Source organism: Olea europaea, chromosome 9 (genome assembly GCF_002742605.1).
Source record: "Olea europaea var. sylvestris chromosome 9, O_europaea_v1, whole genome shotgun sequence".
In the NCBI taxonomy this organism is placed as follows: domain Eukaryota; kingdom Viridiplantae; phylum Streptophyta; class Magnoliopsida; order Lamiales; family Oleaceae; genus Olea; species Olea europaea.
The window spans coordinates 11,631,537-11,644,453 of NC_036245.1; the positions used below are offsets into that span (position 1 = coordinate 11,631,537).

Genomic DNA, 12,917 nt, shown 5'->3' on the forward strand with positions numbered 1-12,917 from the left:
GATTCTAGCCGATAACATGTTATAAACTAGAGAGAGAAAGGGAGAAGAATGAAGAAGTCAATAGACTTGTGTGTATTATTAAGAACTAAGCCCATATTTATAGGAAAGATTAGGGATATAATGATAATAATAACTACAGCAGCATGAATATAATTTTCATTCGCTAATAAATATATTATTTACAACATTTTCTTATTTTATTTTTACATAAGAAAAATACATTAGAGATCCCAACACGTATGAAGCAAGTATGTTCTCAACTTGTAAATCAAAAATTATTTTTGTGTGGCACATGTAGTTTTTTATCTCTTTTAACAATTACTTTTATTTTAATAAATAGTATGTATAATAGTCATTTTAATAAAAGAAACAATGACTTCTAAAAGAGACATTTCACCAATTGTCAATTAATTTTGTAAGAAATTTCAAATTGATTATTAAAGCATTTTTCTTACTCAATTAATCATTGAAGTTTAGTCTGCTTCACAAATGGTCACTTGATAAAAATACGCAACATATAATCCAATGCATCATTGTAAAGTGTCATGGCGGAGTAAAGGACACTAATCCACCTAGGAAAACTCAATTAACATAACTAATACTATGGTCCTTGAAGAAAAGTCCAAAAATTTCATGTAAAAACCAATGGTAAATAGCAAGGAAAAAAAGGGTGAACCTCGGGTCTTGAAAATGAATATTGTCATTATACTATCCAAGTAATCTAAAAGGCTTAACTGCACATCGAAATTATGCCCACTTCATCCACAAATTATTATTACCTATTTGAAAGTATGAAATTTCTCATGCAATCTTTCATTTGGCTCTTTTCACTATAGATTTAGAATATCTTCTAACATGATCCTTCATATGCAGACTAGAAATCATTTTTTCATCTTGGTTGAGACGTGTGCCTGCTCTGATTAAATAACTATCTCATCTAACATTTTAAATTAGATGAGACCAACTTATTTATTCAAATTATGTCTTCAACAAAATGTACTATTCAATTCTATCTTCTGTTGTAGTGATTGAGGCAACAATACTTCATTCACCCTCAGCTATTGAACTGCTACAGGTATTGTGAGTGTTGCAGAAGCTTGCTCCAAGAGTCATCAAAACAGTGTTTTTTGGGTTCAGTCCAACGTTACCTTTCTCTACCAAATAACAAATCTAACCGGTTCCGATCCACAACCAATATATTCACCTCAGTTGCTTCACAATCTTACCCACAAAGGACAATATAACAGTGACGATTTATAACTACAAAGGCAAGAAGAAAACCCCACAAAGGTATGCAAGGAAGAGACCACAAAGTTATCAATCGGTTTTAGTACCACAAAAAAGTCGATTTCTTCTCTTCAAAGGGGCCATGTTTTTCCTCTTAATTTTCTCACAAATCACACTAGAAAATGGATAGGGTTATATAAATAAGGTTAGGTTAGGCGTTTAATTGGACCAATGGCAAAGCTAAACGAACCAAGATTCAAGTCATCCAAGAGGGAATTCAATTGGATAGGGTAGAGCCTATGAACTTTATTGTTGATACTTATTTTATTCATCGGTCGAGGCGTATGAAATATATTATTCCACGTTAACATCATAGCCTTGGATTTATTGGGTATCAAAACCCAACAGATCTCCATCTTGATGCCCAATAAATTTGCAAACAATTAAATAGACACTAATCAAGATAATCAATAAAACTAGATCACAAACCTTGCCTCGTGTTTCTAACCTGAAATACATACCATACTTGCTCCATGTACTCACCAAGGCTAAGGTCAAGAACACCCAAGTGGAAGCAAATATTCACAGTAATCAATCAAGAACAATTAATCATGTGATGATGATATATATAGGGTAACACACAGAGATCTTTTTAGGAACACGTTCACATTGAACCACAAACTAACATCAAGTTAATCAATAGATGGCCAAAATATATGCAACGGATGCAAAATGACCCTAAGAAAAGATCTCATCATACTTATCCTGTCACATTTCGTGTTGCTCACACCTCGAGAACATATATCTATTCTCACGTCCACCATGCTCACTAGACTGATCACTCAACTCATGTTTAATTGGTAAGTCACAATAGATCCTATGTCTACGGGATAATCCTCTATCACTACATCACTTCTCCCAATTCATGTGCATAGTGGGTCTCCACCTAACAAAAGTGCTATAAGTGCCTCTATCACACTCCACATGATCAAGGTCTCTTCACAAATAAAGGATTCAAGACATTTAATCACCTCACCACTCGTGATCCAAATGTCACACTCCACATCCCCGGTTCAAACCATAATATATCCCTAGACATCTATACTTTATCTCACCAAAAGACATGAAATACACTGCTAATGTATCCTAACGCATTATGCATGCAAACAATTATACCAAGTAATCATATTACCTCAAATTCATGCAAACACACATATCAAGCACATTGAAATGCAGCATATAATATGCAACAAAATTAAGTGATCGTACATATGCAGAAAGGATTGCACACAGATTCATATGCATTAACTAGGTTTACTCTCAATAAACCTCACTAGGGTCATTACTCGACCTTATAGCCAAATTCTTCTCATCTCTCATCTTATCCTTCTTCTTGGAACAGCCCTTAATAAAATGTCCGAACTTACCACAGATGTAGCACCGTCTACCACTAGACTTGTCCTGTCCCTTACCCTTCTTTTTATTACCCTTATCACTCAAGTCACTGCTCAAATCACTACTATTTTGAGTTTTACCTAAATTCATTTGCTTAAATTTCATCATACTCCTCATCATATGTAACTCACCACTCCTCTTATCTTCTTTTTCAGTCTTAATCTCTATTTCCTTATTCCTAAGTAAGTCTATGACAATCTCTAGTGTTAAGGTGTCCCTACCAAACTTAATTACATTCTTAACCTCTCTATATGAATCAGACATTGAATTAAGCAAATAATGGCCTTATCCATTTCAGACACCTTTTCATCACAGTTAATAATAATTTGAACTAATTTGCTAAAAATATCCAGATTGTCATCGGGATCTTTTGAATGATTTATTTTAAAACTAAAAATCCTTTCAAGTAAATACAATTTATTAGGAGTGGGCTTGAGTAAATATAAGTCCTCCAAAATTTGCCAAAGTTCTTTTGTAGAATTAACTTTTCCAACTTTTCTTAAAATAGTGTCAGATAGGTGTAAAATAATTGAAAGTGTAAGCAAGTTTATTATATTCATTTTTTAGTGCTTCTGTCAAATTTGCAGAAAATTTGTCATCTATGATTTTTGAAACTTTTTGTTGAACCAAAATCCCCTTCACTTTTGTTGCCAAATTGAAAAAAAAATCCTTTTTTCCATTGCAAATTTCAACTTCGAAATGTGAAGACATTTCAAAAAATAGAACAACCAAATGTACAAATAGGTCACATAAAGTTATCCTACAAGCGCAATGTACACTGATCTACATTCTCGGGGTTTTGTAAGATTCGTGATTTAGATCAAGGAAATGTTCAAGATAGTCAAGTCCAGGTGTTCTAACAGGATAATCAATGCAACACGATGGTATGTAGACAAAAAATTCAAATTCTCAAGAAATGTAGTCTCACACAATGAATATATGACAATTAGAGCACGAACCCAATTACCAACTTGCAATCAAATTCAACACTTCAAATATGGCAAAAAACTCTTAAATTTCTAGCACAAACAATGGATACCCTTCACGGTAATCCTAATCCTATTGTCACCCCCACATGATGGTGTGCTCATGCTAAAATTTAAACCGAGATAAGCCAATACATGGGAGCAGATCAATCTCAGTCCGTAAATTATGAGAGATGCTAATTTATCACTTTAGCACCACCACTATTCGTCCTAAAGCATCTAGCAACTGCAGCAACCAACCAACCACGATTGAATCCCAAATGTGCAAAGAAAAATTCTGTTCAAATTCCATGTACAACCTAAATCAAAAAACTAAGAATACCAAAATGTTAGAAATAATGTTAGGAACAAATTGTCTAAAGACATCATTGCCTGAAAATGCGGCATATGCCCTCACGTGCTAGTGAGACTTTCTACGAGAGGGCTTCACGCAAAGCTGCACACACCACCGAAAACCTCACACACCGGATCATTAGAACAATCTTCACCTACAGGTGTCATAAGTAGTCTCCGTTTCACCGAACTCTTTCTGGATTAGTTAAAAAATATGAAAACAGAGGCTGATTTTGGGCAGTTTTCTGGGTAGTTTTTTTATTTGATTTCTACTTCATTTTTGTAAGTTTCCTAGAAGGCTTTTTAGTAAGTTTCATAAGACAAATTCACCACCTTGAAGCTCTGATATAATTGTTGTGGAAGCTTGCTCCATGGGTCATCAAAACGGTGTTTTCTGGGATCAGTTCAACGTTAACTTTCTCTATCAGATAATCAATCCAACCTGCTTCGATCTATAACCCTTCATAGTCTCACCCACAAAGAAGACAATGGTGATGATTTGTAACCACGAAGGCAAGAAGAAAGCACCACAGTGGTAGGCAAGGAAATGACCACAAAGTACACAAAGTAATAAACCAATTTCAGTATCGCAAAGGACCTGGTTTCTTCTCTTCAAAGGGGCAATGTTTTTCCTCTTAATTTTCTCACAAGTCACACTAGAAAATGGTTAGGGTTATAGTTATATAATAGGGTTAGGTTAGGCTTTGATTGGACCAATGGAAAAGCTAAACGGGTTAAGATTCAAGCCATCCAGGAGGGAATACAATTGAATGGAGTAGAGCCTATGGACTTGATTGTTGGTACTTATTTCATTCATCAGCCTAGACCTATGAAATATATTATTCCACTTTAACATCATAGTGGGATTTGTTGGGTGTCAAAACCCAATAGGGAGCAACAATAATGGAAGCTAATACAGGAAAACTTTTGGTCAGCTGAATGATGACATTTCATCTCTTGGAGGGACAACTATAGCCGGCATTCATGAGTTGGAGAAAGCTGGCAGATTTAATGGATTAGAATTGTCGTAGATGCCCATAAACAAAATTCTTTCCCAGTCTTATTTCCCTCAGTCCTTGCACTATTGGTTATTCCTTTCATAAGATGTTGACGTTTCTATCAACTCATCTTGAACAACCAATATTAAGTATCGTGTATAGTTAATTGATCAGAAACAATAATTTGCCCGCCCTTCTCTTTTCTTTCTTTTAAATGAAAACTTCTGGACCAAGGCAATTAAGCTAACATCTTGAGGGCATAATTTTTGTCACAGATTCTAAGTATTCAAAATATGAATTCAAGAACTTACAACCATTGTTTTCAATCAGTCATCTGATAGACATTTATTAAAATACTACTTTTATAGATTTGAATTCCAATAATACAAACATAGATTAATACAATAAATACTAAAAGCATCAAACCTATCTTGTTCGGAAGAGTTGAAACACATCTCAACTAAAACATGAAGAACAGCATTTGCCACACACCTTTACTTAGGATTCAATGTGTAATAGGTCTGGAGAAAAGTTAAGCAAAGAAGAAAAGTGGCAGCGAGTAAGGTAATAAAAGTCCATGGATTGCGAAAATTAGTGTGAATTAATTCAGCAATCCATGTTTTTGCCTTGTTGCTGCAGTGCTCCTCAATTCTCATCTTCACATTGTCAAAAATATAGTAATCATCAAGTCCGCAAGTATCAATCTCTTTGATTGCTTCAACAACTTGTTCATCACTGACAAGGGTGCTAAAGAGTATCTTCTTTTCCCGTAGTTCCTTCACATCTTCAGGTTTAACAATGAGCGATTTCAAGAAATTAACATAACATATTATAGGAATGCCAGTGTCGCTTTCTGGAGATGCTTCATATGCAATCATGTTTATAAAGAATAGCTTGGAAATGCTAGTGAAAAGCCAAACCGGGAGTTGAACTTGCCCATAAAATGTGGATGATTTGAAACTAATATTCATCAAACAACATGAACTAGGTTTGAAGTGAATGCCTTTTGCTTTGAGATCGGTGACTGAACGAGATTGACGACTGAATTTCCCAAATTCCTTTTGATTTTCTTTCTTCAATGGCCGCCATTGACATTTGTTAACAGGCTGGACAAGTATTTTTCCTGCTTTATCCCATTCTTCGACAAGCAATCGATGATAAGCATCTAGAAGGTGAAGTGGTTGCTTTTTATCTTCTCCAGGAATTCTTGGTAGCCTGGTATTCTCCAAAATCATGGAACTAAAGAAATTACAAAGTAACATGGATCCTTCTCCGTATATTAAATTAATAACCCAGAGAGGAATTTGGTTCTCCAGTCAATACATATCAATAAATGCAAATTTTATTACAGACAATCCAAGATGTTGACAGAAGTGGATAATTTTTTCTTCATCTCCCACGGCAATCTTCATAAGATATACAGCGAAACATGCATCTAGAAGCATCATTTCTGCTAGTGCTCCATCATCATATGCATCTCTGGGAACCCCAACGTAACAATTTCTAATCTGGTCGATCACTTTAAAGATCTGGCAATAGAAGAATTGTTTGTCTTTGCCGCTGCTTGAAACAAACATTGTAAGGACTTTATGCTTGAATTCTTCTGCCGTACCAAGTTCTGGCAATCCATGGTAATAAGGGCCAAAGGAAACCAGCTTAGGAGCGTAGTAATCCTCTTTATTGTGTTTATTGAATCGCACAAGTTTGGGCACTCTATGTATTCGGCGACCATCGAAATACTGATGATGATCTTCATCTTCATCTTTTGTAATTGGAATTTTACATTCGATATCCATTATATTCAAGAATTGAAATTTCCCGTTGCTGTATGCTTGATTTATCATAGTTGATGGAATGGCCACTTAGAAACCGCACAGCTCTTTCACTCTCTCAATAAGTCAAGTCCTGAGCTATCAGACAAATATTACACCTTCTGGATAAAAAATAAATCACTACTTTGTCAATGATACTCTTAATAATTGAAGTATTTCACTAACCCTTGAAACCAAAATTTGTCGTGGTCGTCAAACTATTTTGTTTTTTTTTTTAATAATTTGATCAATTAATCTCATTTTTGTTTTAATGACGTTGGTCCAGCCACCTCGAAAACTATTTTTTTCTCACTCATTTTCAACCACATTCTTACAATAAAATATTTTATATGTAAACTTCAAATGTGTCCTACTAATCAGGCATTCTCAAAAAGAAAGGTGCTCAATTGTTATGGGTACTTTTAATGATAAACACAATTGTTTCTAACAAAGTTTTTGTTATATTCAATAGATTAGATTTGGCAGCTTTATTCGGTAGTGTCGTTGCTCTATTTGATTTTCCTTGCTCTATGTACACAGCGAGGTTTCATTACCTCTCATGCACTATGTTTAGGTTCAACAACAGTTGTTTTGGGATGTACTCCTTTTAAAAAATTTAAACTTTTGAAAACAATATATCTATTTCATTAAAACTTGAAATCCCAGACAATAAACAATAAAGACTATTAAATGAATTAAATATCGACAAATTAAAATTGAATTAAACATGTTATCACCATCACATAGGATCGACCTGCTTCGGAGTTTTAGGGTACCAATTATGGAGTTTTTAAAGTGTTAGCTTTATTTATTTATTTATTATTATTATTTTTTAGCGAGTTTTAAAAAGTACAAAGAAGTTTATTATATAGTGGTTCTGAATATTTATAATAAAATAATATATATGTACATATATAAAAAAAAAATTGGTAGGTGTGTGGACATAATATGGGGCCAATGTATATGTCTTTTTTACATTAAAATTAATTTTTGACTTGCACATGAAATATTTACTCATAATTAAATTTTTAAGTTACATGTAATTTTTTTATTGACAAGTAAATTTTATAATTATGAGTAAATTTTTTTATACAGAAGTAATTTTTATTTATAAGAACAGTTTTTATATTTTATAATTGAATTTTTTGACTCATTAGTAACATTTTTTACTTCATAAGCATTTTATACATAAAAGTGAATTCTTATTTTATAAGTAATTCTTCATTTATAAGTAAATTTTTAGTTATTTCATTTTTATTTATAACCAATTTTTATGTATAATTGAATTTTTGTCTTGTAAGTGATTCTTTACTTAAAATACGTTTTAAGAGATATCATGAATCTGCTTTGAATAAAGTATGTGAGTTGGAAAAAAAGATAAAATTGAAAAACTTACAAAACCACAAATTCTGTGGGTTGTGAAATGCAATCCAAATTATGCTACACTGATTTTGGTTGATTTTAAACATCCATGACCAGCGCCCAAAAATTAAGCATTGGTTTTTTCCGACATTTCATAAACTGTGAAACTCAAAAACAGTCAAAATCGATGAAAAATACTGACAAACAGGTCCATTATTAGACTGATAAAACAGACAAAGTCAGTGGAAAATAGTCACAGTCCCTTAGTGTATGGTAAGAATTCATCATCCTCAATTACAATTTTTCTCTCTCTGCTAAATAAGGGCATGGTTCCATCTTTAAGATATATGGTGAGAACAACTTCTGTATGAACGCAATCAAGGATTTAAAATTTCAATTCCAATTTGTATGGAAAATCCCTTTCCATGTATGAACGCAATCAAGGATTGAAAATCACAATTCCAATTCAAATTCTATTTCCATTTCCAATTCATGTGGAGAATCCGAGAAAATCTTTGGTAGGGCAATCACACCGCCATATCAAGGTGCGCCACCTCGGTGGCTGCCCACCACACACCTACAAGGTGTGTGGGCCAATGCCGACGTGGCACCTCGGGGTGCGCCCGCCCCACTGAAGATTCTCTAGAAGAATCCCTTTCCATGTGGTAATATTTAATCACAAAGTGAGGACAATATCTCTTAATCTTTCTCTATTGATTCAACGTTCAAATAATAAATAGTAAATGTCAGCTTTCCCACAGGACATGAAATTGACAAGATAATTAATTGAAGTAATTGATGGCTTTTCTCCCTACAATATAGTAATGCACAGCGTTTACACACTCCTAATAATTGATCAAATATCCACCCCACATAAGAAAATTTGAATTTTCAAAATTTCATTCAGTCACTCATTTCTTCTATTGGTGAAGATGAGTAGAATTGTCAATCATAAAATACGTAGATTGGTTAAAAATATTTATAGTCCTCATCATCTATTTTTGTGTTCCTATTTTTTAAGGAACCTCCACTATAATGAAAACGTATGTAAATAGACATTAAGGTCAGAGGATCAATGTTATCAAGACAACCAACCAGCCAAGGTGGATGACTTTTTAGAGAATACAAGAATACAAGAGATAGCCATCTTGTTTGCTCGATAGTCAGCAACAAGCAAAATGGTGTTTAGCACGTCTTGTGCCTAAGCCTATACACGCATTGAGGTTTCTTGACCTCACATGCCTTGTGTTTGGATTCACCAACAGTTGTTTTGGGATGTCATTTATTTTGGGCATTACTAAGTTTATTTTTTTATTTTGACCAAGTCAAATGGAGTTCCACGAGTGTGTTTGATTTGCATTTCTATTTTCTATTTTTAGTTTTGAATTATTTTTTTCTTTTTGATTTGAGAGGTTATTTTAAGATTGCAAAAAACATTAAAAAAAAAAAAAAAGAAGTTTGGTTAGTCGTTTTGAAAAAAAAACTGTGTCCCAAAAAATAAATAAATAAATAAAAAGGAAATGCATTTGGTTTAAAATTTTATAAATAGTTTTATAACATTATTTTTCTATTAAATTAATTATTTAGTAAAATATATCAATTTTATACTAATATATGATCAAAAATATAAATTTTAAAGTTAATAAAAAAAAAATTGGAATCATTGTAAGATTGATAGATAACACCAGAGAAATGGATTCTCCCCTAGGATTTTTGGAAGGGGGGCTGGGGTGCGGGGGATTGATGGATGGGTATTTGTATTTTGGTAGGCTTTGTGAGATTTTATTAATTATTTTAATTTGAAAAATTTTAGACTCATTTTCTTTGTTTCGAGTTTTTTTGAGTGTTTAATGAAAATACTCAAAACGTCAAAAAGTCATTTTGACTTTTATGTTTTAAAATTTTCTTTGTTTTTGAAAACACATTTTTAAAAATAACATATCAAACATGTTTTGAGTGTTTTAGAAAATTATAAACTGAAAATGACCTCAAAATGGAAAATCAAACGCACTTTGTGGTTTGCAAGCTTAACTCTAGTTAGGATAGTGGGATATTTATGGAGTTATTATATGCTTCTAAATGTATTCATTCATTATTGTGAGTTAGTTAAGGATAAGCCACAAATAATTTTGCACACCCTTAACTTATTCTTTAAATGAACTGCTTCACTTGTTTGGAATAACTTTTATTTTATAAAAGTTGGCCAAATTTTATCTTTAACTATACATTTCATTCGATTCACAAATTTTATCCACATTTTCACTAGACATTTCATGAGACCTACCAATTTTTGTGAACTTTTAATAACATACACAGTGCCAAAATATGGTGTTGTAAATTAATTTGTTTGGGTAAGTCATCATATTGATTTTACATTTCAACTAGATGATATTCCATTGTTTGTACAGAATTATGGATTTCAAGATGTATTGATATAAAATTGTTATTTTACACTTTTATAAAACAATTTTTGAGTATTATCAAATTGAGTATGGATTTGAAGATGTTAAAGATTGGTATGTAATCATTGTGACACCTTAAAACTTGACATCCAAGGTCACTCAAAAACATATTTTCATTATTGTTTTAGGGTCCATATAGGGCTCGGGGATCAGAGCCCAATATATGAAAGGGTATAAATTTAGTTAACTAAAAATCGACAATTTTATACCAATAGAAATACTTAGCTGTTAAACTTAATTAGTGATGGAAACGGGGCGGGTCGGGGTAGGACGCCCCCACCCCATCCCGCCCGCAACCCACACCACTTTAAACGGGACAGGGTGGGGCGGTGACGGGGCAACTTTTTGTCCCATTTGTTGCCCGTTTAATCTTTTTTATTTTTTAATTTTTTTACATTTTCAAAGTTTTGAATTATGTTATTATTAGAGAATAAAATACAAATTCAAAATGGATTTTTAACGAGTAAATTGTCTAGAAATAAAATTATTTTTTATTTTTTTTTCTTCACGGTTTTTTTTTTTTTTTTTTTTTTGCAAAATTGCCATCCCTAAACTTAATGCAAAATTGAAAATTCCAACTGGTGAGGGACCTATCATGTAGTGAATCATAAACAGTTTCTGTACTTGTACAAAAGAAAAGTTGTCAGAATTTCACCGGGCACTATCAAATTTAATTCAAAATTGAAAATTACTATTGTCTTTTTCTTTTTCTTTTTTTTCTTAATTTTTATTTTTTTTATTTTTTTGCCATTGTTTAATAGAAAACTGCCATGTATATTCTGTTGAAATTACGGTAGCATATTTTTGTAAACAACATATTTCAATCATAAATGATGAAAATATCTCTTACATGTATGTGTGCTTGATTACAGTTGATTCAACTGTGAATTAAAGAATAATAAACTTCAACTTCTCCACCAGAGTGAGTTCGGTCACAACCAAATAGTTGAGGCATCTATCCATCATTCAAGCTTTCTAACGAGGAAAAATAAAATAAAATTAAAACTGCAATTTGATAAGTGTATTTTATACTTTTATTTGGGACTTTATATAATGACATTTGATTGTTCTTTTGATTGAAATATTACGAGTGGATTGTCCAAATGGTCACTGAACTTTGTAAAAGGTTTCTAAGATGTCACTGAACTTTAAAAATTACTTAAATAGTCACTAAACTTTACAAAAAGTTTCAACATGGTCACTGAACTTTAAAAATCATCTAAATGGTCACTAAACTTTGCAAAAAGTTTCCCAGTTCAGTGACCCCTGGAAAACATTTTACAGAGTTTTGTGACTTTATGGAAACCTTTTACAAAGTTCAGTGATTATTTATGTGATTTTTAAAGTTCAGTGACCCCGTAGAAACCTTTTGCAAAGTTCAATGACCATTTAGGTGATTTTTAAAGTTCGGTGACCCCTTGAAAACTTTTTGCAAAGTTCAGTGACCATTTGAGCAATTCACTCAAATATTACCTATTTTATTATGTATTGTGTTAATAGGTAAAACTCATGGTTTGATGAAGAATTAGAGAAAACAAGCTAAAAGTAGAGAACAATGGCGAAATCAAAAGTGTGGGACAAAATAAATATTTTGAAAACTACTTTTACAATCAAAAGGAGTTAAGAAATATTTTAATCAACTAGAAATAGTTTAACAATGTAATGTTTCAAACTTAAAGGAAAATAAGACAAATATACTTCAGACTAACCTTTAAATCAAAATAAACTACTAAGACACTAAAAAATAAACTAATCAATATTACTGAGCACACAGCCTCCGATCAATAATTTCATTTGAATCAACAAAAAAAAATTAGAGACGTCCAAGTGATTCACATTAGTTGGACCATAATAATCAGTAAAATTTGTTTCTGATCTTTCTTTTCCTTCGATTCAATTTTGATGATATCCACGAGATGTTTTACCGTACAATAGTTACATGCACCATGCCCTTTCATTCCATATTTAATGTAACTTTCTTCATGTTCTTTTTTGGATATGCTACTTTTATTTTGTGGCTTTTTAAATTGATAGTTTTGTTGAGTATTTCATTCATGGTTTCTCCTATGTCCTTATCTTGATATTGCATTTACTTTAGGCAATGCAATACCATTTGCTTAAGGCAATGGTACAAAGACAGTTGGATGTAACGCATATTTTTTCATCAACAATTCATTATTTTCTTCAGCTCCAAGTAGGAAAGATTGAGTACTTTTTGAAACCGTGCTCACGATATTGCTGCTGGAGGAGCACATTCAAGCATAAAAGCTGGAAATAAATTTC

At 32.4% G+C, this 12,917-nt stretch overlaps 1 protein-coding gene across 1 annotated transcript; it reads right to left on the reverse strand.

Annotated features, from left to right (window-relative positions):
- Positions 1-5,315: 5,315 nt before the first annotated feature.
- On the reverse strand, positions 5,316-6,282 carry LOC111399683. Its single transcript, XM_023027136.1, has one exon. The coding sequence runs from the start codon at positions 6,259-6,261 to the stop codon at positions 5,494-5,496; it is 768 nt and encodes a 255-aa protein (XP_022882904.1). The 5' UTR covers positions 6,262-6,282; the 3' UTR covers positions 5,316-5,493.
- Positions 6,283-12,917: the final 6,635 nt, after the last annotated feature.